General features: G+C 38.6%; 1 protein-coding gene across 1 annotated transcript; it reads left to right on the top strand.

The window, feature by feature from the left end:
• Positions 1-11,439: 11,439 nt before the first annotated feature.
• On the top strand, positions 11,440-22,738 carry HEMGN (hemogen). The gene is made up of 4 exons (XM_032240156.1): positions 11,440-11,778; positions 13,602-13,695; positions 18,294-19,522; positions 22,071-22,738. The coding sequence occupies exons 1-4, from the start codon at positions 11,700-11,702 to the stop codon at positions 22,166-22,168; spliced, it is 1,500 nt and encodes a 499-aa protein (XP_032096047.1). The 5' UTR covers positions 11,440-11,699; the 3' UTR covers positions 22,169-22,738.
• Positions 22,739-24,630: the final 1,892 nt, after the last annotated feature.

Here is a 24,630-nt window from a genome sequence, read left to right as displayed (position 1 = left end):
AGTCTGCCTTTGTTGGCTGGACAAGCTGTCTGACAGCATTCTCCCAGCCTCCCTGCATAAGAACAAAATATTATAAATCCAATATAACTCTATCCACTGCACCACATCACCACAAACTTTTCAGGGTGACAATTGCTCCTATTAGTTAGTGTTTCCTGAGACAGACATGAAATGCAGTCTCCAATTTTAATGATATTCTATTTTTGTTGTCTAATAGGCTGCTATAAAAATGGTATCCTATTTTCATTTTCATCAGGAAGTCCCAGGCCCTTCAGATAGAAGTATTGGTAATTCGTAGGCCAGGCGTGATGACTCACACCTGTAATCCCAGCACTTTGAAAGGCCAAGGCAGGTGGATCACCTAAGGTCAAGAATTCGAGAGCAGCCTGGCCAACATGGTGAAACCCCATCTCTACTAAAAATACAAAAATTAGCTAAGTGTGATGGCATACGCCTGTAATCCCAGCTGCTCAGGAGGCTGAGGTGAGATAATTACTTGAGCCCAGGAGGTGGAGTTTGCAGTGAGCTGAGATCGCACTACTGCACTTCATCCTGGGCAGCAGAGCAAGACTCTGTCTCAAAAAAAAAAAAAAAAATGCTGTGTGTAATTCTTGGTGTTCCTAGCAGTCCTTGAGGATAGTGATTCTGCCAGGGTTTAATTTTTCTCTTGATCAGCAAGAACATTCTGACATTTAAACATATGAATAAGGTGTACTTCTTCCTGATGGTGGCGGGGGGAGACCCTCATTACAAAGTTCTAAGGCAGACCTGCCACCTTCTTTACTTCCAGTGGTGCATCAGACTTTGCAATGTAACTCCCACACAGGTGTCTACCATGGCTGAGCAAGGCTGGCCTCTTTAGAATGAGACAAGAGCACTAACAATAAAGGGTAATGATACAGAACATGAAGAAGCACAAAAGGTTCTTCATCCTCACATTGGCTTTGCACAGGATATATGCTGATAAAATCAGATCAGATCAGGTCCTGAATACCGTGTGTTAAAGGTATTCACAGATGCTTAGGAGAATGCCATGCAAGAAAGACCTGGCAATACATTTCCTGCCTGCTAAAGTAACTCCTCCTTTTCCCTCTCCAACCTGGCTAAAAATATAACCTAAGTGTCACTAAATTCTAACAAAGTACAAAAAAGCCTAACATTTGTTGAGCAGATTGTGACAGAATATCAATTGGCTAAGTGCTGGGTATGCAAACATCCCCAGTGCTAACTTACCCAGAGGACGACTAGGCGGGAGGGGGAACAGAGGGTGTCAGAGAATTAGAGAGCAACGCCAACTGCCTCTAACAGAAAGTGCTGGATCCAGGGCTCGTGACCTAGTTGACAGGTCAGAATGGTGCAATTGCCATTTATGTCCACCTAGTGGCAGCAGTTACAGCCAGAAGCACCTGTGCCTCAATTGGTTCAGGCATTGACTGGTACACGCCATGTACCAGGCCTGCTGGCAGCCACCTGGAATGGAACCATTTGGAAGGTTGCATTTGTCAACAGTGGTCCCTTTTAGGTAGGGACTAATCTAGGTTATTCCAACTCTAAACCCCAAGTCCATGTGATAGAATCTGCTGGAAACAAGGTGCTAAAGTTTTCAAACAAATGAGCTTCATCATGTTAAGTTCTAGTACATGTTTTATGCCAGGGATCTAAAACTCAAAGGAGTAAGAAGTTAGCTAAAAGAGGTGAGACCAGTATTCAACTAAGGACCCGTGGTAGCTGATATGAATAACACTGGGTTGGTGGCAGGCCAGGGAGTAAGTGGGTCTTATGTTCTGTGCCTTCTGAATATAAACCAGCCACTGAAAAGGGCAGTTTGGTTTTAGGATAGATTTGTACATGATCTAGAATTTCTGTGAAAGGAAAAGAACTATATAGGTCAGCATTTTCTAAGATGTAGTATGCATTTCACTCAAGGCAGTGGAGATAATTTTTGATGGAACACCTTTTATTTTAATAGTTCAGTATTTAAGATGTCTTTGAAGAACTGTATTATACCACAAACCTATGATTTCACAGGTGATATTTTTGGTTTTCCATTTATGATAATGATATACAAGTTTCATTTTATTTATTATTTATTTTTGAGAGAGGGTCTTATTCTGCTACCCAGGCTGGAGTACAGTGGTGTGATCATGGCTCACTGCAGCCTTGACCTCCTGGGCTTAAGCAATCCTCCCATCTCAGTCTCCCAAGTAGCTGGAAACAGAGGCACACACCACCATGCCTAGCTTTTTTTTTTTTTTAATTTTTGGTACGGATTGGGTTTCTCCATGTTGCCCAGGCTAGAATTTCATTTAAAGTACTTTTAGTAAAAATGAGTTTATTTGAAAAAAAAAAAAAAAACAACTAAGTAATAGCAAAAGAGAATGTCAATATAAGAACATGACAAATATCCCGAAGATGGAGTATAAACAATTGGAAAGTTTGAGAACTACTTCATTAAGCTGGGTGATGAGGTGAGTTGACTTGTAGACAAAGGAGTTTGGAATGTCAGATAGGTGAAGAAAAAAGTAGAACTTTCAGAGGATCTGGATTCCAGTTCCAAGTGCCACTCAGCCTGTGTGACACTGGCTTCTCTCTGGGTTTCCATTTCCTTATCTACATAATAACTTTAATGCTCTACTTAACTTTATTATTTAGTGGTTCTATTTCACTTTTTATTACTGAGATTATAAACAATCATCATAACAGCCAGCACATAAAGTCTGCTTTGTGGCAGGTACTGTGCAGGATGCTTTCCATAAGTCATCATTCTTATTCTAACAACAGCCTTAAAAGGTAGGTATTATTATTATTATTTTGAGACAGGGTCTCACTCTGTCACCCAGGCTTGAGTGCAGTGGCATGATCTCGGCTCACTGCAACCTCTGCCTCCCGAATTAAAGCGATTCTCCTTCCTCAGCCTCCCAAGTAGCTGGTACTACAGGCAGGTACCACCACACCCGGCTAATTTCTGTATTTTTGGTAGAGACAGGGTTTCAGTATGTTGGTCAGGCTGGTCTTGAACTCCTGACCTCAGGTGGCTGACCCACCTTGGCCTCCCAAAATGCTGGGATTACAGATGTAAGCCACTGCACCTGGCCAAAAGGTAGGTATTATAATGCCTGTTCTACATATGAGAGATTTGAGTCTGGAAGATTTTAATTAACTTGCCCAAGGTCACATAGAACTTGATTTGAATGAACTTGGATCAGATTCCGGAGCCTATGTTTTTTCCCCTAAGCCTTGCTGTGTCCTAGTAGTTGATTCCTATTCACTCTTCAAAACTAAGGTCAAGATCATCTCTTCCAGGAGGGCTTCTTTGACCTCCTCTCTCCATCCTGTTTGGACATCTCTCTCCTCAGTGTTCCCTTAATTTTCTAAGTATGTCTTTTGCTGTTGTTGTTGTTGTTGTTGTTATATTTGCCTTTGTGTCCCCAACACCCTGCACAGAATAGGTAGTCAACACATGACTGCAGAAACAGGGAGAGTGTGAAGGAGAGGAAGAAAGGGGACAAAGGAGAAGGAAAGAATTACAAAAGAAAACATATTGCTACCTTATTTTATTAAATACTAAAGAAGCAGAACTGAGACACAAGAGAGGAAGGTGGTTAAGCATATGGCCTCTAGATCCAAGCCACCTACCTTTGCTACTTACTAGGACAGCACCTTAGAGCCCAGATTTAAAGCCTGTGCTTTAGTTGCTTCCTCTATAAAACAGGGGTATCAATATCACCTTCCTTAAAGACTGTTGTAAAGACTAATGAGTTACTATAGGTAAAGTGCTTAGAACAGTGCTTGAGATGTAGTAAGCAAGTATATTAAATATTGGCTATTATTATTCTTTCTGTGAAATGTATAAAAGTGAATGTAACGTTATTACATACATATAACGCCTCTTCATTTCCCAACTGATTGACTGATGCCAGGGTCTTTCTAAGGCAGTGTGAATAAAGACAATTATACCTAAAGGATGAAAAATGTAATAGCCTTGTCTTTACAATCCCATGGTAGCAGCATTAAGCACCCCATCTCTACACTCAGAACATTTAGAAATATTGATATTAAAATTATCACACTGTGCTGAGTGCGGTGGCTCATGCCTGTAATCCCAGCACTTTGGAAAACTGAGGCAAGAGGATGGCTTGAGGCCAGGAGTTTGAGACCAGCCTGGACAACATAATGAGATACCATCTCTACAACATTGCTTTAAAATTTAACTGGGCGTAGTGGCTTGTGCCTGTAGTCCTAGCTGTTCAGGATGCTGAGGCGGAAGGATTGTTTGAGCCCAGGAGTTTGAGGCTGCAGTGAGCTATGATTGTGCCACTGCACTTCAGCCTGTGTGACAGAGCAAGACCTTGTCTCTCAAATAAGTAAATAAAAAAATTATCACACTGTATTATATTCTAAATCCAGTTTACTTGTTGTCTACCACCCTCAATTAGGCTGTGAGTTCCTTGAAGGAAAAGACTCTCGTTTCATTTCTTTTTCTGTCTCCAATTCTTAGCAAAGGGCTTAGTAAGAAATAAATGCTTAATAAATGTTTGCTGAGTGAATACAGTAGATGTGTACACATGAACAATAAATTAAAAATATTATGTAATATTCACCACAAAAGAGGCTAAAATCAAGCACAATTATAGCTCAGAAGGGAGAGACCACACCTAGGCAGGTGAAGGCAATAGAAAAGAATGGTTAAATCTCTAAACTTTAGAGTCAGACAGCCTTAGTTTTGAGCCCAATTTTGCCAGTCATAAGTTTATGTGATCTAGGGATATAGTCTCTTTAAACCATGGTTTTGTTTTCAGTGAAATGGGGATAACATTAGTTGGAAGAAAATGAAATGAGATCCTGTATATAAAGTTTTACCCCTTATGAGTTTGTGGAGTGACTAACATCTCATCATATCATTGTCACCTTTGTCATCGTCATCATCATCAAAGGCTTTATGATGAAGGCACTCACTATCTGGATGGGCAGACACACAGAAGGCTGAACAACCAGAAGTTATGAAGATAGGTCCTGTGGGTGTTAGAAAGATTCACGGCCAAACAGGAAAGGCAAGTGGCAGTATTCAATGGAAACATTGCATAGTTCCAGGAAAGTAATGGGAAAGAACATTGGGAAGTTAGATTTAAATGCCAGAATGGGAAATTTAGTCTATATTCTGCAGGCAATACTGAGGCTTTACAGGACTCTAAACTTGGTAGTGACTGGTTCAGAGCCAGCGGTAGGAGGAATGTTCTGGATGTTTGTGCAGGATGGACTTGGGAGGGTGAGGGCAGATGAAAGCAGATAAGCCACTTAGAGAGCTTTTCCAATGCTTCCAATGAGAAGTTGAGGCCGCTCCCTGGGATGGTGGTATAGGACAGGTAAAGAGGGAATGAGCATGTGGGACTGGGAAGAATGAACTGGCAGAACTCTATCCAGCTGGATGTGAGAGACAAAGTGAAGAGGCAGGTTCAAAGAGAGTTCTGAAGGCTCAGAACTGATAGCCAGGCAGGGTGCTACTATTCTAACAGAAATAAAGCACAGGGAGCCTAGTTTTAGGGGAGAAGATAAATTTGCTTTTAGTTATGCTAAGTTTGAGGTGCAGTGAGACATCCAGGTAATAAATGATGACCAAGAAACATGTGGAAATATGATCTTAGGACTCAGACATATTTATTTAGAAGACATCTGCAAAGAGGTAGTAGCTAAAAGTATATAGTTGGAATTGTCTTTGGGTGAGAGTGTTACTCAAAAGGATCAGGGACTCTTGGAAAACACCTCCTACACCTAGGAGAGTGAAAGAGAAGCCTGTGAGCAAGGAGGAGGAGGAGGAAGGGGGGAGAGAGAGAGAGAGAGAGAGAACACCACACCATCAGAGAGGCCAAGAGTGGAGCAAGTTTCATGGAGGATAGATCCCATGTACTCAGAGGAATTATGGGCTGCAGAGAGGTCAAAAAGAAAGAACTGAGTATAGACCATGGGTTTGGCCATTAGGAAATCATTGATGATTTATGAAAGAAGAGTGCATGAAAGAAAAAAAAAAACTAGATTACAGATGCAAAGCAATGAAATGGTGTGGGAAGAAATGGAGGTACTGAGAATACATTAGTTCAAGAAGTTCAGAAATGAAAGGACAGAGATAAGCTGGCGGCTCAAGGTGGGACCAGCATTGCTCTTCCCCAGATAAATGACCACTCACCAATGTTTATTCAGAGATGCCTATTTGTCTATGCTCTAATAGAAGGGCGTATTTGTGGGAGGATTCCAGAGAAGGGACTTTGGAACAAACTAGATTGAAAGGCAGGCTACAGCCATTCTAAGTTATAGAACATGTTATCTATATATGTACAGTAGCATCTGTTTTAGCAGACAGAAGTCATTTATCATGCATCAACAGACAGAGAGGGGAACAAGAAATTCTCCTTCCCCACTTAGGAAAACAAAGCTTGGTCCAGTCTTTGAAAAGTATTTAGAGGCTTTGAAAAAGTATGTCAGCAAGGAAGGAAATGCTAAGAAAAACAAGTGTTCATTGTCTTCCCTTCCATGACTTTTCAACCCAAATGCATTTTAGGAAATTGCCCGGGTGCATCATTACAACACTCTGATATCACTGTTAACACTGTCCAGGTTGATGAGACTCATATCTGCAGTTTTCATTTTATAAAGAGCTCTCATGATCTCTTTTATCCTTATGGAATCCCCACAAAGTATTACCTTTCTCCATTTTAAAAGGGAAGAAATTAAGTGATTTTCCCCAAATTACCCAGCCAGGAAAATGATAGAGCCCTGTACTCCTTGTTCTTTTCAGTGTATGCTTTCAAATAGTATGGTCTTCACAGTATGACACTCTGGCTAAGACACGACAAACCAAAGTGTATCAGGACTCATCTCTCTGGTTTTGGAGGCTCTATAATTTTATCAACATAGCCTAAAATGGCATTAGCTTTGGGGGCACTTTTATCTGGTCTTGTTTTTGACTAAACAGTATGCAGTATATGCATTACATGACCTGAGCTATTTTTTCCTGTGCTCTCTTTTCACCACCCGTCTTAAAGGGCCCTCGGGCAGAAGTTTCAGCAATGTGTTTCCTTCCCTCCTACATTTGCCCAGTTCAGTCAGGCCTCTGAAATGCATGACCAAGTTCTCAATACTTACACCTGCTCCAGATGGTCAGGAGACAGGAACACAACTCTCTCCCTCAATACCTAGTTTGTTCTAGTAGGAAGAGGGCCAGGCCAGGCTTGGTAGCTCATGCCTATATCCTTAGCATTTTGGCAGGTGAAGGTAGGGGGATTGCTTGAGCCCAGGAGTTCGAGACCAGCCTGGGCAATGTGGCAAAACCCTATCTCTACAAAAAAATACAAAAAATTAGCCAGGCATGGTAGTGGTGGTGTATGCCTGTAGTCACAGCTACTCGGGAGGCTGAGGTGGAAGGATCACCTGAACCTGGGGAAGTATAGGCTGCAGTGAACTGTGATTGTGCCACTGCACTCCAGTCTAAACAACAGAGGCCCCATCTCAAAAAAAAAAAAAAAAAAAAAAAAAAAAAAAAAAAAAAAAAGGAATTAGAGGGAATTGGAGCCTAAAGGCCCAGATTCTGGTACAAACTACCAGTCTCATTCTGTGGTCTTAGTTATATCACCCAATGCAGTGAGCACCAGTTTCTTGATCAGAAAAATGAAGACAATAATAGCTATGTTATAAGTCTGCTACAAGAATCTGGTAAAACAAGTGTGAAACACTTGCTGGGTTTAATTTTCTGCTATAGCCACCTTGAAATTCTTAACAATTTTTGAAGGAGGAGCCCTGTGTTTTCATTTTACACTGGGCCCCCCAAAATTATATAGCTGGCTTTACCTGCATGCCCTTGGCCAAGTTACTTCACCTCCATATCTGTAATTAATTGAAATGAACTGAACTGTTAGGAAATCAATTGTGAGGACAATTCTCAATCCTTCCTCTACTTTAGCAAAGTTTGACACCATTGATTAGTCTCTCTTCCTTGAAACTTTCTTTCCTCTTGGCTTCCAGGACACTATATTTTTCCGGTTTTCTTCTACCTCAATGGCTGCTGCTTTGCTGTTTTCTCCCTACCCTGTTAGCACATCCAAAATGAAACTCCTGATCATCTCCTCCAGGCCTGCTTCTCCCAGTCTTCTTCATCTGTTCATGCTAATGCCATCCTTCCAGTTGTTCACACCAAACCTTTATCCTGATTCTTTATGTCACGCCACATACAAGTTATAAGTTAATCCAGAATCTGACCATGACTTCACCACTACCATCATCCAAGCCTTAATCACCTCTCCTCTGGATCATTACAATATTCTTCTGATTGTTCCTCTTGCTTCCTCTGCCCCTGTCCCACACATTAGCCAGAATAATTCTTTAAACATGTAAGTCAGATCATATCACTCCTCTGTCCAAAACCATGCCATGACTATCCATCTCACTCAGAGTAGAAACCCTACAAGGGGCAATAACAGGCTTCTTCTCTGATCCCACCTCCTTATCACTCCCCTCCTTGGGCCATTTGCTGGTGCCTCTATACCTGGAATGCCCTCCCAGATATCAGCATGGCATATCTGGCCTCTCATCTGCTTCAGTCGTGTTCACCTGTCACCCTATCAGTGGAGCCTTCTCTGACCACATGATTTAAAATAGCAGCAATCATCCTATTTTCCTTATCCTATTATGCCCAGCTCAGTTTTCTCCAAAGCACTGATCACCATCTGATACATTATATATTTTACTTATTTCCTTATTGTTTATCTCTCCCCATTAAAATGTAGGCTTCATAAAGACAGGGACTTTGCTGTTCAATTACTTTATCCAGCACATAGAACAGTGCTGGGCATGGAATGAATGATACTAGAAAGAGCCCTGGCACAGATGATAGTATTGCCATTATGAAGTCACAGCAGCATCAAGCCCTGAGTGAGTAAAGTACTGTGCCAGGCTGCATGTCCATGAAGCAGGGAGAGAGGGCAATTATGGGGACTACATGAGCCAAGCCTCCCACCAGATCATACTGTGGAGACAGAAAAGTGGACCAGGAGTTGAAACTGCTCTCTAAGGGTTTATGGCCTAGAGAGAGGTTTATGTATACATGCAAATAACTCTAGAACAAAGCAGCATTTGTTAAAAATATGTGGACTTTAATGGCTAACACACATTCTGGAAATTCTAGCTAGAGAATTCTAACTAAATTTCTAACTATAGTTTTCTACAGAGAGACCAGACCATGAACTATGGTTTGTAAACTTACTGTAGGCTATTTCTGTCTCAAATTCCCGCTCTGGCCTGTTTATCATGCCAGAGACACCTTGCCTGACTTCCAATCTAGTTTGCTCCAAAGTATCTCTCCACTGGCTCCCTCCACCCAGTATTACCTTCAATTTACTGTTAACTTGAAACCCCACCCTCTTACAGTCCCTCCACACTCTGCTTCTAGATACAGCGAACATGGGGCAGGGGTGGAATCGACTTAGGTACATCATAACAGGATATAAAGAATCTAAATATTATTTCCTTACAATACAGATGTACATACCTTCTCCTCTATGAGTCTACAGGACACAGAGCTCAGGGACTGCACCATCCAACTCTATAGCCTCACAGCCTTGCTCAGTATGTAGCACAGAGAAGGCATTAAATAAAATTTGCTGAATTGTTGAACTGGGTGTTATAAGCTCTGAGTAAGGATAATTTTATTCAAGAAGTACCTCTGCATTCTCTGAAGGTGTCCCAGAGGGATTCTATAATGTTATTTTATTAAACTATCCTAATGTAAAGAAACAACCTAACTAGTAAGAATTAAAATATATCAAGTAAAGGGACCAATATTTAAAAGACACTATTTTCTAATTTTTAAAGTTACTTTGAGATCTTTAAACCCCACATCTGATAATCTAAAATTTTCAGGAGATAAATTACAAAGAATGCCTGCTGTTCTACGCAGGATTCCTTTGAGTAGGCTCCCTGAAGTTATCTGGATTTTCAGATACAGAGATTTACTTAAGAAAAAGACCAGGGAACTGAGAGAGGTAAAGCTAAACATTAGAATTTAGTAATTAAAAACCAAGTTAAATTTTAATGGCAGATACTTGGGTGTTTGTTATATCATTCTTGATACCCTTCAGTGTATCTGATAGCTTGTTTCTCTAATATGTTTACATCATACACACATTTTTATACCCAGGAAAGATTAAGCACACAAAATGATAACCTATCTCCTAATCCATAAGAGATGCTGCTGGCAATAAGTAATAAGTATAGGCAACTCTCTTCCTTGGTTCTCAGTTTCTTTGTATATAAAATAGGGAGGGACTACATGATTTGGGGCTCTTCCTGTTCCAATGTGTTAAGACTCCATGGAAGTAGTGGGCGTCTATTCACATTACAAAGGTCTTTCTTTATAAAGAATTCTTTTCAGATTTTCTCTTTCTTTAGTGCATTTAAACTACAACTTGGTTTACCAAAATCTGGTTACTGTATTTTTATTGGTAGCTAACATTTATTGACCAAGTTAAACATGCTAAGCACACATAAAATGCCTCATATGGATTAGTGGACTTAGGTATCCCAGTAACTTTATGAGGTAGATACCAATATTGTCCCCATGTTATAAATAGGTAAATTAACTCGAAGGCTATCTAACTTGCCTCAGGTCACTGAATTAGGGAATGCCAACACTGGAATTCAAACTCACTTCAATCTGAATATGAACACACATATTAACCCTGCATCTCCCATACTGGCTTCCTGTATGAGGAGGTGCTCAGGGTTTCTTCCTTAGTTGAACCATAGTAGTCTGTGGCTCCTTGTCTTCCAAAATGGGGTGACTGCTTGGAGACAGGATGTTTCCTTTGATGATCTTAACTTAATTTCTGCGATACAATGTGGTGATATTTTCATTAAGAAATAATTTTTTACCTTCCCCTATATGAGTAACAATGGATTTCACTAGTTATCTTGAGTCACTTGTGAATGATTTAGTAAGCAAAAAAGGGTACAAAATTACTGTGAATTTCTAACTTGGTTCTTTATGTCTATTTCTTATCGAAGTCTAACAGCATACACAGCAAAATTGTACATTATTTTGCAACAGATTAAGGTGAAAAAATCCACATACAGGAAACCATGTAAGATTAACATATATCATACTTTCTAAACATTTTCACATCCATTATTTTCACTTTCACAAGAACTGTATGAATTAGGCAAGACAGAAATTATTTACTCATTTTGTAAATGCAGAAAGAGAGTCATAGAAAAGGGAGGTGACTTGCCCTGGGCCACTGAGCTGGTTGGAGCCTACATTGTGTTCTATACCAAGCCACCTCCGTCTGTAAAAGGAACATCGGATCCAGACACTTCCTGGCAGATAGAACCAAAAGAGTGCTGACTGGAGGCTGTGCCATGCCAGGCTGTGGCCAGAGAGTTTCCCTGTATAAATAGCAACCTATGCTAGAGGTTGCTGGCACCCGCCATTTCCCCTACTCACACCTGTGCAGTGTGATAAAGAAAGTAGAATTAGCCTGAAGTTGTGGTCCAGCCAGATAAAACTTTTAGGCGGGAAGTCAAGTGACAAGCAAGCTTGTGTGTGTGTGTGTGTTTTTTTTTTTTTTAAGTGTTAGTTGTTTTTGATATTTTTAAAAAGCGTTTAGACTGCTTGTGGAAGTCAGACCAAAATAGCAGGAAGGTATTACAGCAAGATGGATTTCGGAAAGGACCAATCTTATTTGAAGCACCATCAGATACTTGATCCTCTTCAAGAAGAGAACCATTCTCCAGGTAATGAAAAATACCTTAAGGGCTGGTGGCTATTGGGAAGAATTTGGGGTATGATAATTTTCTCTTTGCAGTGGATCTGGCCAAAAAAAAAGGAAATATACTTAAATGAAAGCTAATGAGACTACCCAATACTTTCATTGGGTAGTTCATCCAATAATTTCATTAGATGGTTGCGGTAAAACAAGTGAGTTCATACATTTCTATGGTAGCATAAATTTGGTCAAACTTTTGGAAAGAAATCTGGCAATAAGTGGTGAGAGCTATAACACTGCTCATTCTTTTGACTCACTAATCTCAGTCCTTGGATCTATCCTAAAGCAGCATTTCTCAAAATGTTTTGTGGAACCTTAGGCCTTCAGATACTCTAAGACATTGTTTTAAAATTTTTTTCCTCCACGGATCTTTTTGGCATTCTGATGAACCCATAGGCCCCTTCTTTGAATAAAAGTTTTAAAGGCATAAAATTAAATATATAAAATTACAAAGGAAATAATTATATTAAGATACAAATATCAAAATTAAAAATTGTGATATAGTAATCTATATACGATTATTTATAGATGCATTAGATAACAATATCCAGTGGTAGGTAATAATAATAGTATCAAGTCAAATAAATTATAGCCAGTAAGTGATATTTTAAGGTATCTGCAACAATAGCAATATTATATAAAAAATATGTGATTTCTTAATAGGGACAAAGTCGTATACTGTGGGGGAGGGAGAGCATCAGGAAGAACAGATAATGGATGGTGGGTTTAACACCAAAGTGATGGGATGATCTGTGCAGGAAACCACCATGGCACGTATTTACCTATATAACAAACCTGCACATCCTGAAAATGTACCCCTGAACTTAAAAGTTGAAGGAAAAAAAAGTCATATACTGCCAAAACTACTGTGGTTTATTATCTACATTCATAATTGAAGGAAATGTCAACTTTAATTAGATGTTGGTAAAATAAAGGTATAATTTTTCTCTATAAAGAAACCTTATCCCAAGAACAAGAGGTACCCTGGTTCAAGGGGCATGCTCTATCCTTCAGAGGTCCCAGTGCAGATGTGCATCACTTCACAGGCTCTAGGAAGCTCTACATTAAAGACTCATTAATTTTTCTCTACCTTATTTGGCAGCAGAAACTTTTTTGATCATACCCTTAATTTTCCAAAGAACTTGAAGAAACACCATTCTAAGGAAAAAATCCAAAAGAAAAGCTATATGCAATGACTATGCTTATTATAATTTGATATACAAGGCAAAGATTACTAGCAACAACCTACATGTTCAATCCAAGAGAAAGCACTGGGTAAATGAGAGTACATCAACTAGATTATGTATTATATTGTCATCGAAATTATCATTATGAAGACTACATCATGGAAAATAGTTCTAATATAATGTTAGGTTAATAAAAAGATAAAATTGTGGTATGCTATTCTTACAACTTTGTATAATAAAAGTAATGGACAGAAATGAGTATAAAATGAAAACAAATTATCATGTTAAAGACAGCAAAATATGGCTGCTTTTTTCATTATTTGTACAATATGTAAAATTATTTTGAAGAAATTAATAGGTTGGTAGCACATTTATGTACAAATACTCTGTATGAGTAGGTCTCTGACCTTTTCATTCAAAAAGATTTGCTGAATGTCTGCTTCCAGGCTTTCTCCAGCGATACAAGGATAAATGAGATGTAGTCCTTGTCTTCAAAAAGCTAGGAGGAAAACCTAGCATAGAGATTCTGCTACTTGACTGCAGGACTTTTGCTGATAAACACCACAGTTCATCACTTTCTCTAATAACTTTCATTTTATTACAGAAGTCATTGGAACCTGGAGTTTGAGAAACAGAGAACGACTTAGGAAAAGAAAAGCCGAAGTGCAAGAAAAGGAAACGTCACTATGGCTATTTGGGTATGGCAGCATCACAAGGGAAAGGGAACTAATATATTTATTGAAGATGTTATGCATCAAGTAGTGCTGTGCACTTTTACATTGCTGTATTTTATCTTTCCAACGATCCTGTAAATCAGGCATTGTTATCCCTATTTTACAGAAAAAAAGAGACTAAGCCTCCAGTGAATTAAATCTCTTGCCGAAAGTCACACACACAGCTGGTAAAATGGTGGGAACAGATTTTTTTCCCTGGTCTCTTTTAATTAAAGCACTGAGCAACCAAATTATATTGTAGAGAAGCCCGGCATTTAGCTCCTATGGTAATATAAACATAGAAGCATCTTGTTGGGAGTGGAAAGCATCATTGAAGAAGCCTCCAAGATTGTTCTCCAAGCTTTCTATTAGCTAAATTTTTACTGAATGAGTATGATTAACTCTCCATGGAGTAAGCCAAAACATTTGCTGTAAATGAGTGACACAGAGTTTAGATCACCTATATGTTTACCTGTACGTAAACACAGGAAGGGAATACAAGAGTGTGATTATAAATTAGGCGGCATCTAATTGCATCCATTTCAAATACGATTGTGACAACTGGGGACTTGCTTGCTTGGGAGGGGAGCCCAAAGAGCCAACAGTGCAGCATCCATCTAAGCCAAAGTGTCTCCACCTTGGCACTGCTGACACTATGGGAAGAATTGTTGTGTGGGGCTGTCTTGTGCACTGCAGATGTTTTATAGTATTTTCTGGCCTCTAGATGTCAGTAGCACCTTCTACCCCAGTTGTGACAACAAAATGTCTCCAGTGGTGGTGTGGGGGGGAGACAGGCAAAATCACCCCCAGTTGAGAACCACTAATTTAAGCAAAACACTTGTCCTATGAAAGGACATTTTCCAATCCCACAAACCCCACCATGGACTGAGCACTGTCTGTTCTGTTACAACAGATGTTTCTATAACACCAAGCTCACATGCAATTGGTAAATAGAAGAATGATGTCAGTATAATACAGGAGTTTTGTTGGTTCATGATTTTTTTTCCTAATCAAAAGGAGCTAGAATAGTAGGAAGAGAATTACAGCTTTCAGCTGGAAAGAAAAAGCTTTCAGCTTGGCTGCTGTATAGGCAGGATTCTTTTCAGCCGGCATCCAGGGTTCCCTCCCCAGAGATGCACAACACCAGCCTTGCACAGCTCTCCACCAAGTGACAGCTTGCACTTCCCTCCTGTGCCCAACTGAACGGCAACCCCTGCTGGCTCAGAGGTCAGGTCTCAGCAGCTTCAAGCCCGCAATTACACTATATTTGCATTTACTATCCCCTGAGGCAGCCTCCCACCACAGTAAGCCGCTTGTCTGAACCATCCAAGTTCTCTCTCCTGGTACCAATTATTGTTTTAGTTAAAATGTTGCATAGGTTTTGAATCATTTGTCCCAAGCCTATTTGCCGCACCTCCATAACCACTGTGTCTTTATAGAGGATGATTTTGCAGAAAGTGAGTTTTTTTAGGAATACATGTATTATTTTATAGTAGAAACTTCTGTACTACGGTCCTTCTGTAACTCTATTGAAAATTATCCAGTTAGCTCCCAAATTCCATACCCACTAAGCAATCTTCCAATCATTACTTGGCTTCCTAAGTACTTACCTACAGAGAGAGTGCATTTGTTTGCAAGCCCAGTGCCCAGGTATTTTCTTTCCCTTTTTTTTTCTTTTTTTCTTCTTTCTCTCTCTCTCTCTTTCGTTCGTTTGTTCATTCATTCATTTTTGAGACAGAGTCTCACTCTGCTGCCCAGGATGGAGTGTAGTGGCTGATCTCTGTTCACTGCAACCTCTGCCTCCCAGGTTCAAGTGATTCTCATACCTCAGCCTCCTAAGTAGCTGGGACTACAGGTGCCTGCCACCTTGCCCAGCTAATTTTTGTATTTTTTAGTAGCGATGGGGTTTCACCATATGGCCAGGCTGGTCTGGAACTCCTGGCCTCAAGTGATTCGCCCACCTCAGCCTCCCAAAATGCTTACAGTCATGAGCCACTGTGTCCAGCCAGCCCAGGTATTTTCTACTATGTGTCTTTGTATTTCTGGTCATTTAAAAATTGGTCTTTAGGTTTATAGGTCAGTCTCCTTAAATCTGATTGATGAGATCTGCCCCTGATAAAAGAAGCTAGTTTCAGTGTGCTAACAGAATCAGGTTTCTGGGCTTGCTGGGCTGAGGGTATTCGCTCAAGTGGATAACACCTTGGGCGAGCCTGTCAGCAATTGACTGGATTTGCTCTGGTGATACATCTCTATAATGCTAAGGCCTGTGCCCTCTTTTCTCACTAAAACATACCATACAGTGAAGCTTTATTAGTTTCAGACAGAAGCAGCAGAGTGCATGATTATGAGCTTGAGTATTAAAGCCAGAGTGACTAGATTTGTAGCCTGGCTCCCCTGTTTTGTAGCCAGAGCCCTTGGAAATATATGGAAAATAAATAATTCTCATTATAAATTAATAGATTGGCACTCTGGTTTATACACTAGTCTCTTTGCGTTTAGTCTGTGTTACTTCACTACCCCTGAGCAAACTCATACAATCGAATTTCTAGGCCTGCAATCCAGGCACGGCTCCTCGTCTGTGCAGCCTGCAGGTGGATGATGTATATGGCTTGATTATTAAATACAAGTGTTGGGCAAGTTACTCAACGCCTCTGTTTCAGTTTTGTCATTTGCAAAATGAAAATAATACTACCTACTTCATAGATTGATGTAAAGATTATATGAGATAACAAAATAAATTAAACAGTGCCTGACATACAGAAGCACTAAAAGTGTTTCATATATTCATATTAGAGTACTAATTTATATTTGAATAATTCATTCATGTAAGTTATGATATATAATTTTATAACCACCACATGAAATTGGGCAGATATTATTTACCTCACTTCACTTACAAGGCAACCAAGGCATGTGGAGGTTAAGTGACTTGCCCACAATCATGAGAGAGTACAGACTAAAGTTTAGGCCACAGAGGTATTTTTTGAAAAACTACCAGGGTAGAACATGGACTATTATATTACTCAGATCTCCTCATATAGAGATCTACATATTGAATAGCTAAGAAAAAAAATGTGTTTCCTAAGGAATTTGGATATGCTATTCATACCTTTTTTCAAAAAATTTACAAGAACTTTATAATTTATCTTGTCACTTGTAGCAATACTGAGATGCCATAATCATCATCTTTAGATTTCCTTTTAAATACAATTTTCAATGTTATTTTTGACTGTTTTATCTATATCTTCTTTTTCCTTTTTTTCCATAGCCTTATATTAGAAGTGAACACATATCCTTTTTTGATATTGACTTCAAACTGTGTTTGGTAAAGTAGTCTTTTTAAAAAACTTTTTTACAATGGAAATTTCAAACATACACAAAAAATGGAACAGGGTATAATTTTTCTAAATACGCATGGAATGATGGGCATTATAAAGATATAAAAAACACTGTTTTTTATCTCCAAAGAATGTCTAAAATGTTTACTAAAAGAAATATAGTTTATTCAGAAACAACTGCAGTATGAGACAGCCTACGATATAAAAAACACTGTTTTTTATCTCCAAAGAATGTCTAAAATGTTTACTAAAAGAAATATAGTTTATTCAGAAATAACTGCAGTATGAGACAGCCTACATTCCTTGCCTTTAGCATGGTACTCACAATAAATCCTATAGGAGTGCTAGGCTGGGAGAGCATTTTAGTCCTGTTGTCTGTTAGAGAAGGCTCCATGGAGCAGGTAGCATGAAACAGAATTTCAGTAGATTTAGAAAAACGATGAAATGATTATTTATAGTACTTCCCCCAGCCCCCAGCCCATCTGTATTAGCCATCTGTATTTGCCTATATTTGCAGTGCCTAACAATTTGTCACTGGCTGCAATTTCTATGCATATCCTTTCATCTTCTAGATCTTTAATCTATTAATTAGGGATAGGTATAATATGGCCACTAATGCCCATCTACCAGGGTTCTTAACTTCAAGAAGTATTTTTGCAGCTTTTGACCCATTTACAGTATACCTCATTTGAAATGTACTGTAGCAACTTAGAATTCTTCACACTAGACAATGTATTGTTAATCAAGCCATCTACAGCATCCACCTGCAGGCTGCACAGACGAGGAGTTGTGCCAAAATTGTATGAGTTTACTCAGGGGTAGGGAAGTAACATACACAGACTAAATGCAAAGAGACTCATATATAAACCAGAATGCCAGTCTATTAATCTGTAATGAGAATTATTTATTTTCCATAACCAAATTTTAAGAACATGCTATAACATGTGCGTACACACACACACACACACACACACACACACACACTACCAAGCTCCACCAAGAGGGTTCCAGGTAAGCAAGGCATCAACGCCAAGAAGTCCTGGAGAAACATTCCCTCTCCTAAGAATTGAGAACATCTAGCTCTGCTCCTTCATTTTACAAACAAAGAGATTGAAGCCTAGAGAGATTAAGTGACTAGTTCATGATCCTTGTGCAACAAGGCAGTGGGGGACCTGGCACTGTTATTACAGCATTTATTTGAATTCTGTAGCACCATTATTGACACTAATTCTGATCTCTCGGCAGAGAACAGAAAAAACGCAAGCAGCAGAGAACAGGAAAAGGAAATCAAAGAGGCAGAAAGAGACAACAAAATACAGAATTGAAGGTGGAGCCTCAGTCACAGATAGAAAAGGAAATAGTGGAGAAAGCACTGACACCTATAGAGAAAAAAACTGAGCCACCGAGGAGTATAACCAAAGTATTTCCTTCAGTAGCCCCTCACCAGAAAGTTGTGCCTGAGGAACGTTTTTCTGAAATATGTCAAGAAGGTAATATACATCAGGAGAATTCTTCTGAGTACCAAGATATAGCAGTACAAAACCATTCTTCTGAAACACGCCAACATGTGGCTGAACCTGAAGACCTCTCTCCTAAAATGTACCAAGAAATATCTGGACTTCAAAGCAATTCTTCCAAAATATGTCAAGACATGGCTGAACCTGAAGACATCTCTCCTAACACATGCCAAATAATAGCTGTAATTCAAGACCATCCTTTCAAAATGTACCAAGATATGGCTAAACGAGAAGATCTGGCTCCTAAAATGTGCCAAGAAGCTGCTGTACCCAAAGTCCTTCCTTGTCCAACATCTGAAGACCCAACTGACCTGGAAGGATGCTCTCTTCAAGCATATCCAAAACCAGATGTGCCTAAAGGTTATATCCTTGACACAGACCAAAACCCAGCAGAAACAGAGGAATACAATGAAGCAGATCAAGGAAGAGCTGAGACAGAAGGCTTTTTTCCTAAAACACAAGAAATAGCTGAGCCTAAAGACCTTTCTACAAAAACACACCAAGAATCAGTTGAACCTAAACACCTTCCTCATAAAACATGTAAAGAAATTACTTTGCCTAAAGCCCCCTCTCATAAAACAATCCAAGAAACACCTTATTCTGAAGACTATTCAAGTGAAATAAACCAAGAAACACCTGGGTCTGAAAAATATTCACCTGAAATGTATCAAGAAATACCTGGGCTTGAAGAATATTCACCCGAAATATGCCAAGAGACACCTCAGCTTGAAGAATATTCACCTGAAACATACCAAGAGACACCCCAGCTTAGAGAAAATACACCTGAAATACACCAAGAAACACCAAGGCCTGAAGACCTCTCTACTAAGACATATAAGAATAAGGATGTGCCTAAAGAATGCTTTTCTGAACCATACCAAGAAACAGGTGGGCCCCAAGGCCAGGATCCTAAAGCACACCAGGAAGATGCTAAAGATATTTATACTTTTCCTCAAGGTAAGGGCTGTTTATAGCCTCAAGGTAGGTATATCTTCCCTAGAATAGTGATTTATAATCTTCTCTGACAATCCTGGGTTATTCCCAGTTATTTCAATGGATACTATGAATTTCATTGGCTAGTTTTAAGTAAACAATATTTTCATGCACCAATGTCTGTCTTGGCATATTTCAAAAAGTTAAAAAAAATTGAAAATGCAAGCAAGTACAGTAAGTACTTACTCATACTCACTATCCATTATAAGATGCTATAGTCCATGAAATAACCCCAATATAGGACAAATTATGTGCAACACATTTAAAAAAAATGATTAAGTCTACATTAACAAGAAAGCTTGATGAATGAAGTTTTTCTAGGAAATTTAATTTTCCTGATAAATGGAAGGCAGGTAAATTCATAGTACAAGGTACTGAAGGAGGCACAAAGGTATAAAATATGATCCTGTTACTAGGGAACTCATTTTCATAGGTTTTATCAGGTTTACCAAAAGCCCTTTCTATTTCAAGATTTGTTCCTGAAAAACTTTTTCCTAAGCATAGCATTTTGAAAATAATGCAACCTTTGTTTAATTTCACTTGCCTCAGAAACATAACTGAGAACTTCAGTTCTCTTTGTATAATACTGTAGAGAGTATAAGAAATGGACTGAGTCTATCAGTTACCCGGGCTGGAGTGCAATGGCGCGATCTCTGCTCACCGCAACCTCCGCCTCCTGGGTTCAGGCAATTCTCCTGCCTCAGCCTCCTGAGTAGCTGGGATTACAGGCACATGCCACCGTGCCCAGCTAATTTTTTGTATTTTTAGTAGAGACGGGGTTTCACCATGTTGACCAGGATGGTCTCGATCTCTTGACCTCGTGATCCACCCGCCTCGGCCTCCCAAAGTGCTGGGATTACAGGCATGAGCCACCGCGCCCAGCCCCCAGGAAACTTTTCTAAAGAAATCCCTTTGGTAGTTTATTTGCTCTTTATCCTAAAAGATGACTGTAACAAAAACATGGGGTTAGTTGGTTTCTAAGTAATACCGGTTTTGAGGAACTACTTTAAAGAAATACATTGCAGTGAAAAGCAGACATGTGAAGCGCTACGTGCATTCACAGGATACCCTGCTGGAGAAGCAGCTCTAACTAACACAGCGTCCTGATTCCGAACAGTTTCATTCTAAACCCAGCAAGGTCAATATAGTCAATTAATTCACGCTCATTTTATTTTTTGCTTTGTTTAACCAAACAAATGGGAATATCTATTTTTGCTGATTATAAAAGTATTAAGTATTCATTATAATAAAGCAACATGCAAGTGAATATCAAGTAAAGGTCCCCTATAATATCATCTTCTATCTCCAGTTTCCAATGTTAAGGTTGTTTTGTTTCAACAAATGAGACAGTACCCATCCTATTCTGTGACTTGTTTTTGTTTTCATTTACAATATGTATTGGAGCCATCTTTTTTTGTTGTTCTCTGAAGTGAATGAATTGAACCAAAGTATTGGAGCCATCTTTATGACGTCTTTTGTAACATCTGGGTGCTACTGTGCTATATGTATGTGCAATAATTTAGTCAACCAGTCTCTCTGTAAGGATGAACACTTAGGTTACCGCCAAGTTTTACTATTACAACAATGTTCAATACATATCATTGGGAATAACATTTATTTAGTTAACATTTATCTGGTACTCTTCTATGTGCCAGACCATATTAAATATTTTATGTGGATTGTTTTATGCAATGTTAAAAACTCTAGTGGATAAATAAAACTCCCATTTTTAATATAAGGAAATGGAGGCACTGGAGGCTTAAGTTTGTCTGCTTATTTCCTTTGAATCAATCCCTAGAAATCGAATTGTTGGGCCAAAGGGTACCCACATTTAAAGTCTGGATTTACAGTCAGTCAGACTAACCTCCAGACACGTGGTAGCAATTCACACAAGACAGGTGCCTTTTCTCATACCTTTGTCAGCACTGTATATTATGACATTTAAAAAATTTTTGCCTGTCTGCTAGGTTAAAAAATACATTTGATCTTACCTAAAAGGCTAAGAAGCAATAGGTTAAAAAATAAAACTCACCTAATGGTCTTAATTACCCCCTTTTATAATTAATGCTACTAGACATCTCAGGATTATTATAAATATAATTTTTAAAAGAATTGTCTGTTTGAATCTTTGTCCCATTCAACATTTTTGATTTCTTTTTCTGATTAAAAAATCTCTTTAAATAATAGTTTTTACTGTATATATGTTGCAAATATTTTTCCAGTTGTCTTTGATTTCGTTTAACTTTGTTTATAGTGGTTTTTGCCATACATAATTTTAATTTTTAGGTATTCAAACCTACTAGTCTTTTTCCTTATGGTGTCTGGTCTCTGTGTTCTACTTAGAATCCTAAGATTATTAAAAACACTATTATTTCTATAACTTTACGGTGTTTAAATATTTACTCCATCTGTAGTTTCTTTTTGTGAATGTTGTGAAGTAGTTTTTCTTCCTCCAAATGGATAGTCAATTTTCCCAATACAATTTATTGAATCTGTTTATTTGATTTTACAGAAATGAAAGAAAAACCCAAAGCAGAAGAACCAGAAATACCAGCAATTATGAATGAGATTCATCCAGAAAATGATGTCTATAGTTATGTTTTGTTTTAACATTGCTCAACCATAAAGTTGTAGTCCAATGGAACATACAGCTTAATAGTTTATGCGTGGCTTTCTCAAAATGTTGTAAAACTTTCGACAATGCTCATTGATACTTACTATTTTTTCTATTTGTAGACCATATCTGAAATAACTAACATTTTTTAAGGCTCTACCACATAGATAATATTATGCTAGGGTGTGTGTGAGTGTGTATGTGTGTATATGTTGAGGGGAGGATAGTGGTGGGAAGAGACAAAGAAGGGGAGAGGACTGGATAGTGGAAAATCATGTAAGTCTTAAGAGCAGATAAATGACTAAGACTGAACACTTAGATTTTGGGGAAATGTAAGTGTTACATTAATTTTCTTGTAAATGCTGTCCAATTATTAATGTAACAGTAGCATCAAAATTTTTTTCAGGCTTTAGTTGGCTCTTTTGGTTAGTTTTAACAAATTTCCTTAAAAGATATTTTGGAGTGATGAATGTAGTTTACTTTTGTATTTGAATTTTGATTTTCTGTTTTTACTTTTTAAATTGTATTTGTGCAAAATGTACATTAAATCATTATTACATGCTTAACTGTGTGGATGGCATAATGTTAAGGACTGTGGGGTTAGAAGACCTATAAAACAACCCATGCAGGATTTAATTTAGTTTCATGGGGAAATAGAAAATAACTAAAAAAGAAAATGTTAAGTGTTAGTGCCATTTGAATGGTAGACACAAACAGAGAATGCTCACTTTTTGCTGGAATGACCTGAAAACATTACACAGGTATGGAGCCTTGAAAGATGAAAAGGATTTGTGTAGATGAGGATAGCAGCATTACTGTATGTGACACAGAGAAGGGTAACATCAAGACATGTTCAAGAGAATGGCAGGCAAACTATAGTTAATGTAGGCTCCATATAAAATAGTAGTAGGCTTGCATGAAAAAGCTTATGTTATTAAAGCATAGAGATTTTTGCATACCTTACCAAGAAGTATATCATTTGTTAAGTAATAGGGAATGAAGTAAGATTTTTGAACAATGGAGTGGCAATTTTAGTATTTTAGGAATATGATAAAGATGGTGATAATGGTGAAGATGAACTGAAAACAACAAGAGACAGGGGGCAGGAATAGAAACTATTCTGGATGGGAAGATGTCTGAAAATCTACCCTGGTATTTTTTGTGTTCAGTTTTCCTTCTGTTATTACAGAGGACTAAGGAGATTTTTGCAAATAAAGGTTCATTCAGCAAGAACACACTTGCACAAGGTTTCTGTATAGGCACTATGCTAGGCTACATCAAAGAACAAGGCAGAGACTTTTGCAAATAAAGGTTCATTCAGCAAGAACACACTTGCACAAGGTTTCTGTACAGGCACTGTAGTAGGCTACATCAAAGAACAAGGCAGAATTCCAGTCCCTCAGGTATTTATGGCATAATGAACATGAGAGAGCAGTGGTTCTCTCAACCCTTCTGGTACATTAGACTCACTTGGGAAAGTTTCAAAAATACATATATGTCTAGACTTATCCCCCAGGGATTATGATTCCCCCATCTGAGTGATGTACAGGCATATTTATTGTTTGTTTTATTTAAATAATAGTTTTTGGAGAAATAATTTTAGAATTACAGAAAAGTTGTCAAGATAGTACAAAAGTTACTATATACCTTTCACCCAGTTTACCCCAATATTAACATCTTATATAACCATGGTCCATTTGTCAAAACTAAGAAATTAAATAGTTACGCTACCATTAACTAGAGACACTATTCTGTTTTCATGAGTTTTTCCACTAATGTCCTTTTTCTGCTTTAGGATCCAATCCAGGATATAGCATTGCATTTAGGATGTTTTTATTTTAAAAGCACTCCAGACAATCTTAATGTGCAGCTAGGGTTGAGACCCACTGGTACAGTGGGATGTTACAATATTGTTTCCCTCCTATCTGCCTACCCCCTTTTGGGTATACATTAAATTTTTTACCATCAGGATGTATTCACTGTAAAATTATTCATACCCCCATTATATTTATTATACAACATAATGAGGGCAGCACAACCATATAATAGTTCCTTACCTCTCAGTGACACTTCAACATTTATACTTTCACATAAACTATTTTATTTGATCTGTACAAAAGTCTGTGAAAGAGGCCAGGCTGTGATTATCGCTTCCACTTAGAGATGAGGGGATAACACCATAGAGGGTAGGTACTCACCCAAAGTCACATCTGACTTCCTCAGTGCTTTTCGTTTCTTCTTTGGAATGCTTCTGTCTCAAGTTCACCTGCCAGAGTGGGTCAAAATTAGAAGGAAAAAAGAGTAAACTGAAGTCTCAAGTTCCAATAGTGTTGCATTAAGTGTACAGGAGCACAAAGATGAGATGGGGAAGTAGAGGGAAAGAGGGATGCAGTACGTTAGGGGAAGCAGAATTTCTCTCTCCACTTCTAGGGACCCTTTCTGCCTGCCCTCTTACATC

The sequence above is a fragment of the Sapajus apella genome, unplaced genomic scaffold, assembly GCF_009761245.1.
Source record: "Sapajus apella isolate SASKATOON/1434 unplaced genomic scaffold, GSC_monkey_1.0 scaffold46, whole genome shotgun sequence".
In the NCBI taxonomy this organism is placed as follows: domain Eukaryota; kingdom Metazoa; phylum Chordata; class Mammalia; order Primates; family Cebidae; genus Sapajus; species Sapajus apella.
This window is presented reverse-complemented; position numbering and strand designations above follow the sequence as displayed.